Below are 21440 nucleotides of genomic sequence, written 5' to 3'. Positions count from 1 at the left end.
GTACAGTGATTGTCTGTGCACCCCAGGATTACAGAAAGGTGAGAAACAATCAGCGTTTAGCGTTTTGGTCGCTCCAGAGGAATGTGATTGCTGTGAGGTTATTACAAGTCAGAGGTCAGCTGTGATGTGGGAGTCAACCGGATAAAATAATGGTTTAAGTAGAAGTTCCTCCTAACCACAGATATATAGTAGGATCAGATTACATTCACCCAATTCTAACCTTAACCATTAGACGGAATGAAACTATTTCTGACTCTGAATCAGTGGTTAGGGGCAACTTCTACCGACTCAATGGGATAATAAATTACAGGATAAAAACGAAACAGATAAAAGGTCCAAAACAACAAAGAATATAAAAAATATAATGAGCCAAACAATTTGGCAAACATCATTTCATTTCACCTGCTATATCATAATACATTTTAGAATTGACATGCTCAATAGCAGGATATCCCATGGATTGGACCAGTGGGGATTTTGGCTGTCGTAATGGGGTAGGTAACAGAAATGTTTAAAAAAAACTCTGTACTGTGTTTGAACCTGACTAGTTCCACCCCAAGCCGAGGGACTTGGCAACTATACTACTAACTGTATATGGAGGAGTGTGTCATCAAACTGATTTCAGACCTGCTCTGAGCTAATCTGGCTGAGGTACTGAGGACTTGGGGAATACTGAATGGTACAGTCCAGCTAGCACATTTTGGTTCCTTGGAAGTTGAGGGAGCGAAGCCATACATTTCCTGACTGGTAAAACGGAGAAAAAAATGTAATTTTCTGAGAACAGAAGTGATCGTCTTGCCTGTTATGGGAACATTTTATCTTTAGGTTGCCTGGGAGGACCTGAGAACATTTTACTCTGGTTCCTTGAAAGTTTTCCTGGGTGGTTTTATTAACGCTCCGATTATTTGGAGGATTTTAAATAAATTCCTTAAAACCTTCACTGAACGTTTCAGTAAGACTTTTAATAACAATACTAGCTTATTTTTGGGTACATTTGTTGAACTTCAAGCACAGCTAGGAAACATGGAAATGGTGGTCCATAGGCTTAATCATGCAAACTTTTTGTTGTGACACAACATCAGTGAGATTCAAACCTATCATTTTCTGTTGTGTATCCGTAGAATTAGTCCACTGCACCACCAGGATGGAGCTAGCATGCCATGTTTTTTTTACGCATACAAACCTTTTCATTTTAGTCTATTCAAACAGACCCCATTTAAAAGGAAACAAGCACCCATTAAGACCAGGTGTGGCCAATCAGTGGGCACAGCCAACACCCCTGAACACACTAACAAGATAGAGGATAAGAGTTTTGTTGATGCTGAAAAGAGAATGTAAATGTTTTAGCCTAAAATGCTAAAAGTTTTTTTTATTTTTTTTATGGAAAGTTCTTAACATTCTTGGAACAATTTGAGAACATGCCTTTAAATAGAGCAATTAGGAAACATTTCCCACAGAAGAACAATGTTTCTTAACGCTCTCTGAACTATTTGATGTCAACAAATGTCAAAAAAGTTGGAGAATGTTCCTAGAGCATTACTAAAATTGAAATTACATGTAACCATATTAGAACTATTAGGAAAATATTATTTTCTTGCCATTTCATTACTTTAACAAAGTTTTTTTGTCAAGTTCCTTAAATGTGCTGAGAATGTTCCAAAGCAAAGCAACTATCCTGCAACATTCCCAGGAGGTTGCATGCAAAATAACAATAGGACAACCACGCTCTCAGAAACATATGGTTCACCGAACGTTATGTGCTAGCTGGGTGGGGCCTATTAAGAGGTAACAATGTCACAGAATGTTTCAGATTGAAATTGACTTTAGAGCTGACATGACTCAATATTCTCCATGAGAGAAAATCATGTTGGTTCTAAAAAACATTCTTATCCGAATGTTCTGTAACGATGCAACTTCTTAAATGCGGCCATGAAATGAATGACCATCTAAAATATTTTACTACAAGCTTACTGTAGCTCAGTGTCCTGTGCTACCCTCGGGACAAACTCTGAGTATTCTAAACCTGAGCTAATAGACAATTGGTTTGGTGAAAACACTGGTACTGAGGAAGATAAGGTTGCTCTTCTAACTGAACTGGGGACTTGGAAGACATCCTGAAGTGGTTTTATATTTACCCATTGGTAACATTACCCATTATATGAAATACAGCATGGCACTGTGTAGAGGCCTAACGGCTGTAAACCTGAAGTGGTTAATGCATCTGGGGCATAGAAATGTAAAATAGAGACATTCTCAGTTCTACTCCAAACATTTCTATCTGAACGTTCTGTAATGTTGCACCCTCCAGAATAAGAAATACTGCTCTCTGGCCCCTGAGTAGAAGCTTGAGTACGCGTGTATTTTTCTTATATGGAAAATGTTTAAATTGTAGATTTGTGTTGGACTGCTCATTTTGCTGACATTTCTTTTCATTTGAGGCATTTAGGGCTGTATAATTAACATGACACACTGTGCACAATTAAGCACAAATGCAAGGTTTGGCAATCCACAGTGCAAGATGTGAGTGTATGTTCATGTTACACATGTGGGTGTAATGTGTTCATCTTCCTGCAACAATTGGACATTTTCAAGCTACAGTATCAGTCAAAAATTTGGACACACCTACTCATTCCAGGGGTTTTCTTTATTTTTACTATTTTCTACATCGTAGTATAAATGTGAAGGCATCAAAACTATGGAATAACACATGGAATCATGTAGTAACCAAAAAAAGTGTTAAACAAATCAACATATTTTATATTTGAGATTCTTCAAAGTAGCCACTTTGCCTTGATGACAGCTTTGCACACGCTTGGCATTCTCTCAACCAGCTTCATGAGGTAGTCACCTGGAAAAGCAAACAACAAGTGCTCAGCATGTGGGAACTCCTTCAAGACTTTTGGAAAAGCATCCCAGGTGAAGCTGGTTGAGAGAATGCCAAGAATGGGCAAAGCTATCATCAAGGCAAAGGGTGGCTACTTTGAAGAATCTCAAATATAAACTACATTTTTTTGGTTACTACATGACTCCATATGTGTTATTTCATAGTTGATGTCTTCACTATTATTCTACAATGTAGACAATAGTAAAATATTAAGAAAAACCCTTGAATGAGTAGATGTGTCAACTGGTACTGTATATCACAACGTTCAGATAAAAAAATAGTAGTAGCATAATATAGAGCAATTCAATACAAGCACCTGGGCAGGCTAAGCTAGTATAGCCTGAGTATTTGGCTACATTCATTGTCTGGGCAATTGTTTATGGTCGTGTAACGTGTGTGACACAGTGTTGGCAATTTTTTCTCACTCTCCTCGTTTCAACGAACACACACAATACACTTACAGAAAACACATACATTGAGAAATCACATTTAACTAAATACTCAAGATAGAAAAATAGTTGTCTTAACACTCAACATCTAAATGAAATCCCAACCCATCCCACCCCATTTTTATAAAATAGTTATATTTTCTTTGAAAAAAAATGTCTTATGAGGTTGCTTTCTGACCTTTCTGCTATGTCTCATGACATGGACCCTGTCTGTCTGTTTGGTCACAAACCTGAGGTGTGGTCAAACTGCAGAATGTTCACCAACATCACTTATATTTGCAACTGTAGAGTAAGTTACTGGTACTGTGGGGTTGAACCGCTTCACAAAATATTACAATGTTATGTATTCCAGATAATTGATATGTCAAAGGGAATATTCACTCAAACACTGAAGTAGCATCATTACATTATTGGTTCAAAATTGGGCTGAGATGATTTTGTCAGGAAACCAGCAATCATGAACATCCAGTGACTTCAACACACCTCAGGTTTAGCCCTTGAGCTGCAGACAACATTCAGCCATGTCTGAAGAGAGACAGAATTGGAGACATGGATGACTAGCCAAAAAACTAGGTTATCTAAAAACTATGCTTCGCTATAGTGGTGTTCTTATTGCTTTTGAAGGGAGATTATGTTATGGCCAAATCGTAACTTGAGAGAAATGTGCCTAATGCAAACTACAGCACAGATCCTAAAATGACGTTAACACATTATTACACAAATGTTTGAGATACACACACTTGTCTAACATCACCATGGATGTAGTGTAAATTGGAGAAATATTCATATTAGTTATACACAATTATCTCAAGTTAGGATTGGGCCTTTGGTTTAGTGACTTTGTTGGTTCCACTGTTGCGTAATAGTTGTGGAATGCATCCGTGGAGGCCCTGGCTAGTCGATCGGGCCCTGGAAGATGAGGCGTGTCCAGCCCTGTGGGGTGCTGCTGAGAGGGGCAGAGCAGAAGGGACAGGTGGGCCGGAAGGCGTGGGTTCCATGGGGCAGCGGGGTATCCGCCCAGTACTTGGCTGTCCTCTCTGAACACACGTGGCCGCAGGGTACAAACGCGTACGTAGGTGCTCCAGCATCCACATACACGGCGGGCTCACACCCCAGCCACAGGGGTACGTAGGGCCCCACGCTCCTGCATAGAGGGCACTCCCGGCGGACTGTGGAGATCCCTCCTTCCCCCTCTCCTCCTCTCGCCTCCCGGCGCTCGGGGCGCTGGCCCCAGTCGTGGCGGCCGTGCACGTGTCCGCAGGTGAGGTAAACCCAGGGCTGGCGCTCCTCCAGACTGGGGAGAAAAGGAAAACTACTAGGTTTTAAGTTTTACCTCAAACTCAAAGCACCATTTCTTTTGTTGGTAGTAGTTTTATTATAAAATAGCTTTTAAATAGACTACAAGGGATAAAAACAGTTGTAATCGAGGCATGTTGAATTTTCCCCGACCACTGTCCAAGTAGATTGGGGCAACTCATGTATACTACCTCCTTGTGGTGTAGCTCCTTGTCGGTCACTGTGTAGTAGCTACCCACCTGTGGCTGCGTGGCAGGCTAGGGAATGCCAGAGTACTGAGGCCTACAGGACACTGTGGCCGGGCAGCGTTGAGCTCCTGTCGCAGTGCCTCCAGGTGGCGGAGGGTGGGAGCGTGGAGCAAGCCCTCCCCAGTACGCCACAGCAGAGTGGCTCCACACAGGTCCACCAGAGAACCATCCCGCAAGGCACTGCTTTCTCCCTCCGCCTACAGGCCAGGAGACACACACACACACACAGGGAGGACATCAGACTAATACACACGAGTACATATGCACACAATGAACAAAATCTGAGAAAATGAAACGTCACAAATACATACAGTTGTCTATTCCCTATATATAGTGCACTACTTTTGACAGGGGCCCATAGGGAATAGGGTGCCCTGGTTGTGCCTCTTGTAGCCTACGGTACTGACCAGTTTGCCTCGGCTGGGTCCAGAGCGTGTCTCTCGGAGGGCGTAGACGTCCCCACAAACAGAAATCTCCCTCCACAGGCCCTGTCTGTTGTCCTCAGGGAAACCCTCAGGGTGCATCACCAGCACCCCGTTGGTGGTCAAGCCATCCATGTGGCCGTCCGGGTTCTTCCACTTAGTGGCTTTCTCCTGGAAGAGGAGGAGGTGATGAAGAAGATGAAATAGAATAAGAAAACCAAGAAAGAACCGAAGCTTGGTTACTCACGTCTAGGATTGGTTGTGTTTAGTAGCCACCCAATGGGAGAAAATGTAGGTGGGCACTAGAGGTCGACCAATTATGATTTTTCAACTCCGATACCGATTTATTGGAGGACCAAAATAAGCCGATACTGATTAATCTGCCATTTAATTTTTTTTTAAATTAGTATTCTTTTAAAATTTGTAATCACAATTACAACAATACTGAATGAACACTTATTTTAACTTAATATAATACATCAATAAAATAAAAATAATTAATGAAACATGTTCAATTTGGTTTAAATAGTGTAAAAACAAAGTGTTGGAAAATAAAGTAAAAGTGCAATATGTGCCATGTAAAAAAGCTAACGTTTAAGGACCTTGCTCAGAACATGAGAACATATGAAAGCTGGTGGTTCTTTTTATCATGAGTCTTTAATATTCCCAGGTAAGAAGTTTTAGGTTCAAATCAAATCAAATTTTATTTGTCACATACACATGGTTAGCAGATGTTAATGCGAGTGTAGCGAAATGCTTGTGCTTCTAGTTCCGACAATGCAGTGATAACCAACAAGTAATCTAACTAACAATTCCAAAACTACTGTCTTATACACAGTGTAAGGGGATAAGGAACATGTACATAAGGATATATGAATGAGTGATGGTACAGAGCAGCATACAGTAGATGGTATCGAGTACAGTATATACATATGAGATGAGTATGTAGACAAAGTAAACAAAGTGGCATAGTTAAAGTGGCTAGTGATACATGTGTTACATAAGGATGCAGTCGATGTTGTAGAGTACAGTATATACATATGTATATGAGATGAATAATGTAGGGTAAGTAACATTATATAAGGTAGCATTGTTTAAAGTGGCTAGTGATATATTTACATCATTTCCCATCAATTCCCATTATTAAAATGGCTGGAGTTGGGTCAGTGTCAATGACAGTGTGTTGGCAGCAGCCACTCAATGTTAGTGGTGGCTATTTAACAGTCTGATGGCCTTGAGATAGAAGCTGTTTTTCAGTCTCTCGGTCCCAGCTTTGATGCACCTGTACTGACCTCGCCTTCTGGATGATAGCGGGGTGAACAGGCAGTGGTTCGGGTGGTTGATGTCCTTGATGATCTTTATGGCCTTCCTGTAACAACGGGTGGTGTAGGTGTCCTGGAGGGCAGGTAGTTTGCCCCGGTGATGCGTTGTGCAGTCCTCACTACCCTCTGGAGAGCCTTACGGTTGAGGGCGGAGCAGTTGCCGTACCAGGCGGTGATACAGCCCGCCAGGATGCTCTCGATTGTGCATCTGTAGAAGTTTGTGAGTGCTTTTGGTGACAAGCCGAATTTCTTCAGCCTCCTGAGGTTGAATAGGCGCTGCTGCGCCTTCTTCACGACGCTGTCAGTGTGAGTGGACCAATTCAGTTTGTCTGTGATGTGTATGCCGAGGAACTTAAAACTAGCTACCCTCTCCACTACTGTTCCATCGATGTGGATAGGGGTGTTCCCTCTGCTGTTTCCTGAAGTCCACAATCATCTCCTTAGTTTTGTTGACGTTGAGTGTGAGGTTATTTTCCTGACACCACACTCCAAGGGCCCTCACCTCCTCCCTGTAGGCCGTCTCGTCGTTGTTGGTAATCAAGCCTACCACTGTTGTGTCGTCCGCAAACTTGATGATTGAGTTGGAGGCGTGCGTGGCCACGCAGTCGTGGGTGAACAGGGAGTACAGGAGAGGGCTCAGAACGCACCCTTGTGGGGCCCCCGTGTTGAGGATCAGCGGGGAGGAGATGTTGTTGCCTACCCTCACCACCTGGGGGCGGCCCGTCAGGAAGTCCAGTACCCAGTTGCACAGGGCGGGGTCGAGACCCAGGTTGTAATTATTATAGGAATTATAGGACTATTTCTCTCTATACGATTTGTATATACCTTTGACTATTGGATGTTCTTATAGGCACTTTAGTAAAACAGGAACACATCGACAACAGCCACCCTCAAAGCAGTGTTACCCATGCAGAGCAAGGGGAACAGCTACTCCAAGTCTCAGAGCGTGTGACATTTGAAATGCTATTAGCGCGCACCCCGCTAGCTAGCCATTTCACATCGGTTGCACCAGCCTAATCTCGGGAGTTGATAGGTTTGAAGTCATTAACAGCACAAATGCTTGAAGAATTGCGAAGAGCTGCTGGCAAAATGCACGAAAGTGCTGTTTGAATGAATGCTTACGAGCATGCTGGTGCCTACCATCGCTCAGTCAGACTGCTCTATCAAATCATAGAGTTCATTATAACATAATAACACACAGAAATACGAGCCTTTGGTAATTAAAATGGTCAAATCTGGAAAGAATAATTTCGAAAACAAAACGTTTATTCTTTCAGTGAAATATGGAACTGTTCCGTATTTTATCTAACAGATGGCAACCCAAACTCTAAATATTGCTGTTACATTGCACAACCTTCAATGTTATGACATAATTACGTAAAATTCTGGCAAATTAGTTCGCAATAAGCCAGGCGGCCCAAACTGTTGCATAGAGCCTGATTCTGCATGCAATTAACGCAAGAGAAGTGACACAATTTCACCTGGTTAATATTGCCTACTAACCTTTCTTTTGTTTATGGTTAGGTACACGTTGGAGCAACGACAGTCCTTTTTCGCGAATGCGCACCGCATCGATTATATGCAATGGCAGGACATGCTAGATAAACTAGTAATATCATCAACCATGTGTAGTTAACTAGTGATTATGATTGATTGATAGTTTTTTTATAAGGTAAGTTAATGCTAGCTAGCAACTTACCTTGGCTTCTTACTGCATTCGCGTAACAGACAGGCTCCTCGTGAGGCAGGTGGTTAGAGCGTTGGACTAGTTAAGTTTGCAAGATTGAATCCCTGAGCTGACAAGATAAAAATCTGCCGTTCTGCCCCTGAACAAGGCAGTTAACCCACCGTTCCTAGGCCGTCATTGAAAATAAGAATGTGTTCTTAACGGACTTGCCTCGTTAATTAAAATTTGTAAAAATAAAAATATATATAGATATATTTTTTTTTAAATCGGCATCCAAAAATACCGATTTCCGATTGTTATGAAAACTTGAAATCGGCCCTAATTAATCGGTCGACCTCTAGTGGGTACTACCTGAACATGTCCTATAAGGACACACTGTTGTCTTCCGTTTGTGCCTAATGAAGTGTGACTCTTCAACGGACATCCATTTTGAGCTCTCCATTTGGTCTCTCTACAGAGCCCATGCTACACACTCACCCCTAGAAAGATGTTCTTGGAGGAGTCAAAGCCAGCGGCGTAGATGCGTGCAGTGTAGGGGGGGTTGCGTTCACACACCACCCTGCAGGCGAAGCGGGAGATGGTGCTGGGGGCCACTGAGGGGTCCTCGCACTCCTTCCCCTCTCCTGATGTGTCCGTCACGACAAAGTCTATTGGACACTCTGTGGAGCGCCCAATCTGCAGGGGAAACGAGTGAGAGAGACAAACATTACATGGGATCGGTCTTGTGTTCAGAACAGGGTTCAATGGGAAAATAATTTTTAAGGTCCTTTGCTCCCTTTAAAGTCATATTTATGTCAGGCCATGATTTGGTTTTATTGATGAATGTGATGGTGATGATTTGAGCTTTTCTTTAGCTTGTTAATTAGGCCAGGACTTGAGGGATCCTGCTGTGCTTATTACTTGCCACGATTGTATCATCGTTCACACACAAATAGCAGTAACATCTGGCTACATTTCGTTTCAGGCTGTGTGCAGTTACTCACAGTAAAATTAACCACCTGTGATAACCCACTTAAGATACACTTCATAGTTCTACAATGCTCTCCGTGCTTTGAATGTATCCGGGGTTCTAAGCTGGCCACCAGACATCTATTTCAGAACTGATTGAATATTCATCCCGTCCTCCAGCTGTTGTGGAAGGTTGCTGGTGTGGTTCTTACAATACAGTAGGGGTTTGGTGTGGGATTGGCTGATTGAATTGTTATTTCATTGTCACACACACACACACACACACACACACACACACACACACACACACACACACACACACACACACACACACACACACACACACACACACACACACACACACACACACACACACACACACACACACACACACACACACACACACACAGTGGAGAGTATTCCCCGCATGAGCCAAAATAAAGCATCCGTTAAACAAACTCTGGAGGAGGGTCTATACACACACAGCAAAAGCGTCCAAAAAGGGAAAAAGTGGTAGCAACACCTGGGTGTTCAGTCGCTATCCTCTTTCTGTTCTTCCTGTTTTTGGAAGACAAAGAACTCAGTATTACCTAGATAAGCAGGCAGGCATTATTTTTGTGTTTAGCCGAAAAGAAGAAAAAAAACATTGCTGTGGTGTTTACCTGAAACATGTCAGTGTCGTTGTCGTGGCAGTACTCCACCACCACTGTCTGGTTGCGGGACAGAGTGAAGGAGATGCTGTGCTGCCCCCTGCTGTGGACTGCCTGCAAACACAACAACACCACCACCACAGGAGAGGAGAGTTTAGGGTAGACCTTTACATCCTCATATTGCTGCGATATCCTCTCACACACACTCCGTTACTGTCGGCCTAACACGAGGACAGCATTTCCCACTATAGGAAGACTGCGGCAACATCACATTCTCACGCACACACCTTGCTGTCCTGTGGTGTGTTGAGGATGTGAACAGTGCTGGGTTTGACTCCGTTGGCCTTGGTCCTCCGGTACAGAGCGAAGCGGCTCTTCCTCCTCCCCCTGTCTCCACTGGGGAGAGAACCATTGTACCTAGAGAATGCAAACACATAACATTCAATTCATTAGATTCTACATTAAATAAATTACATGCTAAATGTTTTTCACCCATCTAGCCTGAATTCTTCAGGGCATGGAAAGCTTGCTCAATTGGTATCAAGGGACCTAACACGCACGTGCCAGGAAAATATTCCCACACCATTACAACACTGCCACCAGCCTGTACTGTTGACATCAGGCAGGTTGGGGCAATGGACTCATCACATCATCATGGACTGCTCACGCCAAATCCTGACTCAGCCATCAGCATGACGCAACAGGAACCGGGATTCGTCGGACCGGGCAATGTTTTTCCACTCCTCAATTGTCCAGAGTTGGTGATCGTGTGCACACTGGAGCCACTTCTTTTTGTTTTTAGCTGATAGGAGTGATCCTCTGCTGCAATAGCCCATCTGTGACAAGGACCTATCAGTTGTACATTCCGAGATGACATTATGCACACCACTACTGTGCCGTTATTTGCCTATTTTTGGCTTGCCATTCTCCTTCGACCACTAATAAACAAACAGTTTTCGTCCACAGGACTGCCACTGACACGATGTTTTGTTTCTGACATGCTGGAACCACCGAGGATCATACCATGCTCAAAGTCACTTAGGTCACTAATTTTGCCCACTCGTTCAATCGAACAGTAACTGAATTCCTTGATGCCGGTCTGCCTGCTTTAAATAACATCTGAAAATAAATAAATAAGAAAGAGAATACGCCATGTAGTAGAGGTCGACGATTTAGGATTTTTAAACGCCAAAAGCGATTATTGGAGGACCAAAAAAGCCGATACCGGCCGATTCTTTAAATTTGTAATAATGACAATTACAACAATACTGAATTAACACTTATTTTAACTTAATATAAAACATAAATCAAATCAATTTAGCCTCAAATAAATAATGAAACATGTTCAATTTGGTTTAAATAATGCAAAAACAAAGTGTTGGAGAAGAAAGTAACATGTGCAAAGCTAACGTTTAAGTTCCTTGCTCAGATCATGAGAACATATGAAAGTTGGTGGTTCCTTTTAACATGAGGCTTCAATATTCCAAGGTAAGAGGTTTTAGGTTGTAGTTAATATAGTATTTATAGGACTATTTCTCTCTATACCATTTGTATTTCATATACCTTTGACTATTGGATGTTCTTATAGGCCCTATAGTATTGCCAGTGTAACAGTATAGCTTCCTTCCCCCTCCTCACCCCTACCTGGTCTCGAACCAGGAACACATCGACAACAGTCACATTCGAAGCATCGTTACACATCGCTCCACAGCGATGCAGCGCAGGGGGAATAACTACTCCAAATCTAAAAGCGAGTGACGTTTGAAACAGTATTAGCGCACACCCAGCTAACTAGCTAGCCATTTCACATTGGTTACACCAGCCATTAGGCTGATAGGCTTGAAGTCATAAACAGCGCTGTGCTTGCGAAGAGCTGCTGGCAAAACGTACGAAAGTGCTGTTTGAATGAATGATTACGGGCCTGCTGCTGCTCAGTCAGACTGCTATATCAAATCAGACTTAATTATAACATAATAACACACAGAAATAATAGCCTTTGGTCATTAATATGATCGAATCCAAAAACTATCATTTCGAAAACAAAACGTTTAGTATTTCAGTGAAATACCGTTCGGTATTTTATCTAACGGGTGGCATCCCTAAATCTAAATATTCTCCTTATATTGCACAACATTCAATGTATGTCATAATTACGTAAAATTCTGGCAAATTAGTTCGCAATGAGTCAGGCTGCCCAAACTGTTGCATATACCCTGACTCTGCGTGCAATGAACGCAAGAGAAATGACACAATTTCACCTGGTTAATATTGCCTTCTAAATTGGATTTGTAGTTATAACTAGTGATTATGATTGATTGTTTTTTTATAAGATAAGTTTAATGCTAGCTAGCAATTTACCTTGGCTTCTACTGCATTCGCGTAACAGGCAGGCTACTCGTGGAGTGCAATGGTTAGATGTGTTCTTAACTGACTTGCCTAGTTAAATAAAAGGTATAAAATATATATATTTTTTCAATAATCGGAAATCGGCGCCCAAAAATACAGATTTCCGATTGTTATGAAAACATGAAATCGGCCCTAATTAATCGGCCATTCCGATTAATCGGTCGACCTATTCACCTCATTTGATCTTTGGAGATATCGCAAATCCCTGCTGATCATTTGGCTCTTCCAAATTGACGGTCTCCCGTCGGTGTTGGTTTCTGTGGGCCTACTTTGCTACAGAATGAAACATCCCTTTTATAAATGCTGGCCTATCACCTCCACCACTCATTCCTCACAGACAACTAATGTACAACTACCCGCTCATAGATACGGATAAGTACCACTTGAGTCCGATTCACTGACAGGCCACTTGAAACCTCAGAATAGCGCGCTTACTGGGCGAACCCTCTTTACACTGAAACACCAATTAAACTGTATTCAGCAAATGCCTGAATAACAATGGTTGAATTAATATGGTGCTCTGAATACTTGTAGGTTCAACTCCTTCTTAACCTCTCCTCTGGGCACTTTTCTCTCTCTGTGTGTGTGTGATATATACATCTTTGTTGGTGTGTGTCAGCATCGAAAGAGACAGCGAGAGACACGGAAGAGAAAAAGAGAAAGAATGAGTAAGCGTTAGCCTAAGTGGAACTGTGTGGTCATCTCAGATGATTGTTCAAACCTAAACTCTTTCTTGTCTCTAGTTTGCTGGGCAACTGAGAAGAACTGCACTGTCACGCTAAGAGTTCATGGTGAGGCCTGCTTTCAGCTAATCAGCTGGGCATGGTACCTATTAAACACTATTCAGATGATGCCCAGTGGACACAGAGCCCTTTGAGGGGACATCAACCCTGCTTTCAAATCAAATTATTCCTCTCCTCTCTCCCTCTCTAGTCCTTCCTCCTTTCTCCCAGCCCTCGCTCTCCTCTTTTAACAAAGCTATGCCTCTCTATGCCAAGCTGCAGCTGCTCTTCCTGGACGATCAGCATCATTCCACAGTTCTAAACGAGACCTAAGCCAAGATCTTTCCCTTTCACAATATTAGTCCAGACCAGACAAGCCAAGATATTTCCCTTTCCACAGTGGTGGAACAGAGTGCAGTAGTGAGGCCCGGTCATGAGATCTAAGGAGAGGACATCTGAAGGGAACCCACTGCTACCTGTACAATGACCCTGTGTCACATCAGGGCAGAGCTGAACAGGCAGGAGGGGGGGGGTGTAAGGAGAAAGAGGGCATTGAGGAGAGGTAGACCAGAAAGAAAGACAGGGCAGATAAATACAGGGAGAGAGGGCAGAGAGAAAGGGGGTAAACATGAGGGAGAGAGCAGGAGTAGAGCAGGGCAGAGGTAAGGAAGAGAGGGATACAGAAAGTGATGAAAGGGCAGAGATGCGGGAAGCAGATGGACTAGAACTGGCCAGGCAAAACAGTAGGGTTTGGCGATATTACAATAGTATTGTCGATCAACAATGATTGACAGCTATGGTCAATGGTGACGGCATCGTAATGTGACAGGCGATGGTTTGCCTATTTGAACTTGACTGGCGCTGCGCAGAAAATAATGGAATTGGCCAGTGGACGGCAGGGCAGCACAGGTGTGACATTCAGAGTAATCTGCCTATTCCTTTCCATTTGCTATAGCCTGTGTTATATAGGCCTACAGAACGCAAGAGAGGAATGTAGACTAAACAGAGCGGAGAATTCCACCATAGAGGCGCAAAATGTCCAGTCAGAACACACACACACACACACACACACACACACACACACACACACACACACACACACACACACACACACACACACACACACACACACACACACACACACACACACACACACACACACACACACACACACACACACACACACACACACACACACACACACACACACACACCTTAAAGCCTAAACCTATTAATAAAAAATAATAAAAAATGTTAAAAAATATATATAAAACATTCCTTAACTATACTGATCAAAAATATAAATGCTACAATTTCAAAGATTTTACTGAGTTACAGTACATAGAAGGAAATTAGTCAATTTAAATAAATTCATTAGGCCTTACCGTAATTTCTGGACTATTAAGTGCACCTGAATATAAACCGCAACCACTGAATTATAAAAAAATATGTATTTTGTACATAAATAAGCCGCACATGTCTATAAGCCACAAGTGCCTACCGGTACATTGAAACAAATGAACTTTACACAGCCTTTAAACGAAACATGGCTTGTAACAAAAATAAATAGACTTTAACGAAACACGGCATTATGTGACGGTGCTCAGTTTTTTTGAAAGAGGGAAAAATCCATAAATTAGCCGCGCCATTGTATAAACCGCGAGGTTCAAAGCCTGGGAATAAAGAAGCAGTTTATAGTCCGGAAATTACGGTAATCTGTGGATTACACTGGGGCGAGCCAGGCCCAGCCACTTTCCCAACAAAAGAGCAGTCGTGCAGTCAACATTACTTATTGTCCCCAGCACACGGTGCACCTGTGTTTATTAATCAGGTTTAATCAGCTTGTTGATATGCCACACCTGTCAGGATTATCTTGGTGAAGGAGAAATTCTCACCAACAGGGATGTAAACAAATTTGTGCACAAATTTGAGAGAAATTAGCATTTTTTTGTGAGTATAGAACATTTCCGGTATCTTTTATTTCATGAAACATGGGACCAACAGTTGATATGTTGTGTTTATATTTTTGTTCAGTATTTGTTTGTCTAGCGGTTTCAAAAAACGTAGGCCATATTCCCTCGTCTCTCCATTCGATATGGAATATGACTTTGGGCTTTCATCGTTTTACACATGCATGGTTTCTCTCTTGATCAAACAATATATTAATCTAATGGAGTTCCACCTCAAAACTTTGTTTGAATAGCCTACAAATTTAAGGTAGCCAGGGGACTAATAATGAGAGAGATCAAACTTATCAATAGCCTATAGAAAAATTGAATGACAAGTTCAAGCTTATTATGAAAGAAGTGACCCACGCGGGGCGGAAAAATCCCTCCACGCGAGGTCAAAAACCAAACGGCCAATAACCTGTCCTCCTACTAGGCCTATCACAAAAGCTTTAAGGCAAGTTAAAGTTACAAACAGTAGCTTATTTCCCAAATATTCTAATTGCCTAAGAAGGCGTTGTCCTAAAGTCTCCTTTTGCAAAAAGAACAACTACAAATGTTGGAGTCTGTAAGCCTAGGCATAGGCTATTCTCAATCACAGCTTTATGAGAGAGAGAACGAGGATGAGGCAACGTAATTATTATCCAATTCTGAAGATTGTAGACTTGCTTATCCAGCCCATGAGTTATAACCTAATTCACTACGGTATGACCGCTCGTTCCTTATTAGTTGACAGTCACTTTGCTGCATCATGTGCGCGAGACACACCTGTTCCATGCTGACTCTCCACCAGAAAGGTATATTATAAAATGTTTGCTTGCACTTAGCCTCTGCCCAGGCTTTCAGCAACATTATCTTTCATCATGATTCATCCAGTTGTAGCCGCGATTTGGAGCTATTAAAATAGGGGCCAATACCATCAAATCACAATGTTTTATGAGGACATCACAATAGGAAAAAGGTTGACATCGCCCAACAGCTGTACGCAGTATGAAATATTCACTTCCTCTGCCCCCTGACACCAGCCTTATTTTTGTGGAGGGCAGAAGTGCCATTAAGGACTGCTTCTCTCAGAGAGTCAGCAAACAGCACTGGGGGAGGAGTAAGACAGAGAAAGATAGAAAGTAGAGAAGGAGAAGTGGGCGCGAGAGAGAAGGGCAGGGGTGAGCTGCAGAGCCGGGCCCTGGCTAGCACACAGAACCAGAGAGCCCACTCAGCCTAGCCTAACTAAGATAATGAATGACAGATAGCAGACAGGGACTCACTGCAGAACAATCACATCACATGCCCTTGCACTGAGATACCGACCGAGCCTGCCGAACATTTGATGGTTAAGGTGGATCTGGCAAATTATGCCATCGCAGCATAAAAGGGGGATACCCAGTCAGTTGTACAACTGAATGCATTCAACTGAAAATGGGTCTTCCGCATTTAACCCAACCCTTCTAAATCAGAGAGGGACATGGGGCTGCCTTAATCGACATCCACGTCATCGGTGCCCGGGGAACAGTGGGTTAACTGCCTCGCTCAGGGGCAGAACGAAAATATTTTTACCTTGTTAGCTCTGGGATTTGATCCAGCAACCTTTCGGTTACCAGCCCAAAACTAACATAGGCTAGTTATAGTCAGAATATACACGTCTGATAGCGACGAGGAGAGGGTTCTCTCAAGATTTCCTCAATGTTATACTGCAGCTAGAGAACTGGGAAGAACATTCAGCATTTCCTAGAACATCATTGGGTCTGTGTGTGAACAAGATTTCATGTAATGACTAAATCATTACAGTATAATTACAAAGGAAAGAGGGAGATACTAAAAGCATTTATGCAGAGGACTGCGTGCTTTGTAGTGTCACGCATGGCTGTTTTGTCTCTGCCACTGTATGTCCTTTAGCTACAGGGGGGAGAATGCGGCTAATCAGTATTCAAGTGCAGCCTGACTATGCCCATGATGGTCAGCAGCATACGGACAGCATAGCCACGAAGGCTAGGTGGAGATTTGACCATACTGCTAACTAGAGGTCGACCGATTAATCGTAATGGACGATTAATAAGGGCCGATTTCAAGTTTTCATAACAAATCTGTATTTTTGGACACCTTTTTTTAACACCTTTATTTAACTCGGCAAGTCAGTTAAGAACACATTGTTATTTTCAATGACGGCCTAGGAACGGTGGGATAACTGCCTTGTTCAGGGCCGGAACGACAGATTTTTACCTTGTCAGCTCGGGGATTCAATCTTGCAACCTTACGGTTATCTAGTCCAACGCTCTAACCACCTGCCTTACATTGCACTCCACGAGGAGCCTGCCTGTTACGCGAATGCAGTAAGAAGCAAAGGTAAGTTGCTAGCTAGCCTTAAAACTTATCTTATAAAAAACAATCAATCATAATCACTAGTTAACTACACATGGTTGATGGTATTACTAGTTTAGCGTGTCCTGAGTTGCATATAATAGATGCAGTGCGCATTCGCGAAAAAGGACTGTCGTTGCGCCAATGTGTACCTAACCATAAACATCAATTCCTTTCTTAAAATCAATACACAAGTATATATTTTTTAAACCTGCATATTTAGTTAATATTGCCTGCTAACATTCATTTGTTTTAACTAGGGTAATTGTGTCACTTCTCTTGCAACAGAGTCAGGGTATATGCAGCAGTTTGGGCCACCTGGCTTGTTGCGAACTATGTGAAGACTATTTCTTCCTAACAAAGACAGCCAACTTCGCCAAACGGGGGATGATTTAACAAAAGCGCATTTGCGAAAAAATCACAATCGTTGCACGACTGAAATTGTGTCACTTCTCCTGCGTTCATTGCACGCAGAGTCTGGGTATATGCAACAGTTTGGGCCGCCTGGCTCGTTGCGAACTAATTTGCCAGAATTTTGACATAACATTGAAGGTTGTGCAATGTAACAGGAATATTTAGATTTAGGGTTGCACCCGTTAGATAAAATACAGAGCGGTTCCATATTTCACTGAAAGAATAAACGTTTTGTTTTCGAAATGATAGTTTCCGGATTCGACCATATTAATGACCTAAGGCTAGTATTTATGTGTGTTATTATGTTATAATTAAGTCTATGATTTGATATTTGATAGAGCAGTCTGACTGAGCGATAGTAGGCAGCAGCAGGCTTGTACGCATTCATTCAAACAGCACATTTGTGCGTTTTGCCAGCAGCTCTTCGCAATGCTTCAAGCATTGAGCTGTTTATGACTTCAAGCCTATCAACTCCTGAGATTAGGCTGGTGTAACTGATGTGAAATGGCTAGCTAGTTAGCGGGGTGCGCGACAATATCATTTCAATCGGTGACGTCACTCACTCAGCGACTTGGAGTAGTTGTTCCCCGCGGCTTTTGTGGAGCGATGGGTAACGATGCTTCGAGGGTGTCTGTTGTCGATGTGTTCTGGTTCGAGCCCAGGTAGGGGCGAGGAGAGGGACGGAAGCTATACTGTTACACTGGCAATACTAAAGTGCCTAGAAGAACATCCAATAGTCAAAGGTATATGAAATACAAATTGTATAGAGAGAAATGGTCCTATAATTCCTATAATAACTACAACCTAAAACTTCTTACCTGGGAATATTGAAGCCTCGTTAAAAAGAACCACCAGCTTTCATATGTTCTCATGTTCTGAGCAAGGAACTTAAACATGAACTTTTATACATGGCACATATTGCACTTTTACTTTCTTCTCCAACACTTTGTTTTTGCATTATTTAAACCAAATTGAACATGTTTCATTATTTATTTGAGGCTAAATCGATTTTATTGATGCATTATATTAAGTTAAAAGTGTTCATTCAGTATTGTTGTAATTGGCATTATTACAATGTCTTTTTTATATTATATATATATATCTTTGGTAGGGAGAAGCATAGTGTGTTCAGAGCCGGGAGTGTTAACACTAGACTGTGGATAAACCATTAGCCCTTAACCCTTATGCATTGTTACTTGTGTATTGGAGATACATGCAACATGCCAAAACATTCCAGACAAGAGGTAGGCTAGCTATAATAACTATATTGCTCATATATATCCAATATTTTCATATCTGTGCCCAGATCAGGGCTAGGGGTTGATTTGGGATTGCGCCGTAGTCTAGTTCAGGAGGGGTGGAGAGAGGAAGAGTGGTGTCATGGAGTCACTGCATCACAGGCCTGTATGCAGGATGCTCTTTAAGCACAACGGAAGTTTGAGAATGAGAGAGTGCATGGGAACGTAGTAAAGCCAAAGATCCTCAGGACTATAGACTGGGCAGAGGTGGAAATGCTGAATGTCTGTCTCTCTTATGCACATCCTGTCTGGTATGTGTGGGGAAAATATGTTAGCCAACATGCAGGCACCATTTGTGAATGCTCCAATAGGCCTGCCTGTGGTTGTTGATTAATTCCCTAAGTGAACCACAAACGTAGGCTATATATACACACATCAATTGTGGTGGGATATGCTAGGCTGTGTTTTACCGGTTGGTTTCATCCAGTGTCCCACTTTCTGCGATCATCACAGCTCCAGAATAGTATGACATCATAGGTATTTTCAGCCTGAGCAATCGAGTGCTGATTTTACACCGACTCAGATCTTTATTGAAGAAAAAAGCCTACATCCTCCTTACTCATTTCAGTGTGGGCTTATGATGATGTGGCAGACTACTTATTATAACAATTATATTCGGGCGCTGTTACAAAGTAACAATGTATCAAATCAGTCCCCAGTGTTACAAAGTTACTGCAACGTTACTATACTTAGCGCTCGTTCTATAGCAACTTCACAATAATTTCCCCACAATTGTGTGGGGTAAATTTGTTGCAAAATATAAATAAGCTTACATTTTCTGTATAGCAATAAAGGATAACGTTTGTCTGTGTAGAACAAAACCAACCGAACTCAAAAATCGACTCACACCGTCATCCTTTCAATTGTTTTCGTAGTACACGAATATAATAGTAGTAACCGAATCGCGCTACCACGACTATTTGCTCAGTTTCGATCAACTACAATTTATCCGTCTAGCCTACTGTTACTCACCCCAATATGACCAGCTCGCCGTATTTCACCGGGTCTTTAACGGGGACATCATCTTCGTCCTGGTTCGGCGAATTCATCAGACTGGCGCGAGCTTGGTCTTGTAAACGATCGAGAGCGATAGTAGTGAAATAAAATCACAAATACACCCTTCAAACTACGTGGAAGTTTCTTGATTTGAATTCTATCCGAGTTTGATTAGAGGCAAGAGTTTCTTGAGAATTCTTGTTCTTCGTTTGATTGTTTTGATTCCGTGAGCGAGCATCTTTTGAAAAGAATGTAGAAAAAGCTACTAATTTAAGGCCCGCGCAACACAAAACTGTTCTGTAGCAGAGTGTACAAAAACAGCTCGCGGGCAGAGGGAGTCGACTGACCCATCTTTTGTAGGGGAGGACAATAAAATAAAATAAACAAAAACGAATAATACATTCCCCATAAGATCACGATGTATTTTTTTTCGTACGTATTGTTTTGAATCAGACATACTGTGTGGGAATAACACTGACATATCATTTTGCTCTTTCTTAAAATTCAATTCAGTGACCAACAATCTCCCTTTGAAAACCATGCAGATTGTCGAGGTCTTGATGAGCAGCTTGCTAGTAGTGACTATTATGTAAAATAAAATAAAGCGGTTTCAAATTCTGAAGGAAATGCAATCCCTTTGTAGTCCAGGCCCAGCATATTATATTTCACATTTTTGATTTACATTTTTTGTAATTTTATAGAAGAGCTTGAATAATTGTGCAATGTCTCTCTGGTGGCAGTCATTATAACGTGCCTACTTCTCTTGTTGACTGTTTAGATTTCATTTGGAAGTGGGTCAGTCAGCCATTCTTTTATTATTTTTTAAACCAATCCCAGCATATCGGTACACTCAGTCTCATTCCCATTGACATAGGTTGGGAGACAGGGATATTGGACATGTAATGGATTTCGGATTCAATAAAAAAAAATTAAGTTACCCATTTTGTGGGTCAGTTCACCTGTGTGAAAACCTGTTCGCATTCAAAATAAAAGGCCCCCATTGAAACTGATACAAATAGTGGAATAATGCCATATTTGGACTAGATCGTGCTAAACAAGGTTGAAATGTTGTTATATAACTAATAAATAAATATGACCATGAGTTCATTTGATAATGAACAGTATATAAAATGTGAATTTATTAGACTATACAGTGCATTCGGAAAGTATTCAGACCCCTTGACTTTTTCCACATTTTGTTACGTTACAGCTAAAATTGACAAAATTATTTTTTGCCTCATCAATCTACACATACCCCATAATGACAAAGCAAAAACTGTTTTTTAGGAATGTTAGCAAATGTATATATAAAAAAACAGATATAACATTAACATAAGTATTCAGACTCTAATATAATAATAATAATATATGCCATTTAGCAGACGCTTTTATCCAAA

At 41.8% G+C, this 21440-nt stretch overlaps 1 protein-coding gene across 2 annotated transcripts; it reads right to left on the bottom strand.

The window, feature by feature from the left end:
- Positions 1 to 3837: 3837 nt before the first annotated feature.
- Positions 3838 to 20345, bottom strand: LOC123990977 (E3 ubiquitin-protein ligase pellino homolog 2-like). 2 transcript variants are annotated; one of them, XM_046292043.1, is made up of 7 exons: positions 20020 to 20345; positions 10194 to 10323; positions 9919 to 10020; positions 8786 to 8983; positions 5285 to 5470; positions 4869 to 5074; positions 3838 to 4645 (listed from the first exon to the last, which is right to left on the bottom strand). In XM_046292043.1, the coding sequence occupies exons 1-7, from the start codon at positions 20094 to 20096 to the stop codon at positions 4228 to 4230; spliced, it is 1317 nt and encodes a 438-aa protein (XP_046147999.1). In that variant the 5' UTR covers positions 20097 to 20345; the 3' UTR covers positions 3838 to 4227. The 2 variants fall into 2 exon arrangements, with proteins under 2 accessions (XP_046147999.1, XP_046148000.1); XM_046292044.1 differs by having other exon boundaries at positions 3838 to 4627.
- Between the last annotated feature and the right edge of the window lie 1095 nt (positions 20346 to 21440).

This window comes from Oncorhynchus gorbuscha, linkage group LG12, assembly GCF_021184085.1.
Source record: "Oncorhynchus gorbuscha isolate QuinsamMale2020 ecotype Even-year linkage group LG12, OgorEven_v1.0, whole genome shotgun sequence".
Classification (NCBI taxonomy): Eukaryota; Metazoa; Chordata; class Actinopteri; order Salmoniformes; family Salmonidae; genus Oncorhynchus; species Oncorhynchus gorbuscha.
Note: the sequence above shows the minus strand (reverse complement) of the source record. Positions and strands in the feature narration are given on the sequence as shown.

Coding starts and splice junctions, on each gene's coding strand:
- LOC123990977 (XM_046292043.1), bottom strand. CDS start 20,096: ATGAATTCGCCGAACCAGGACGAAGATGATGTCCCCGTTAAAGACCCG. Junction 10,021..10,193: donor ACACACCACAGGACAGCAAG/GTGTGTGCGTGA, acceptor TTGTGTTTGCAG/GCAGTCCACAGCAGGGGGCA. Junction 4,646..4,868: donor AGCCTGCCACGCAGCCACAG/GTGGGTAGCTAC, acceptor AAAACCTAGTAG/TTTTCCTTTTCTCCCCAGTC.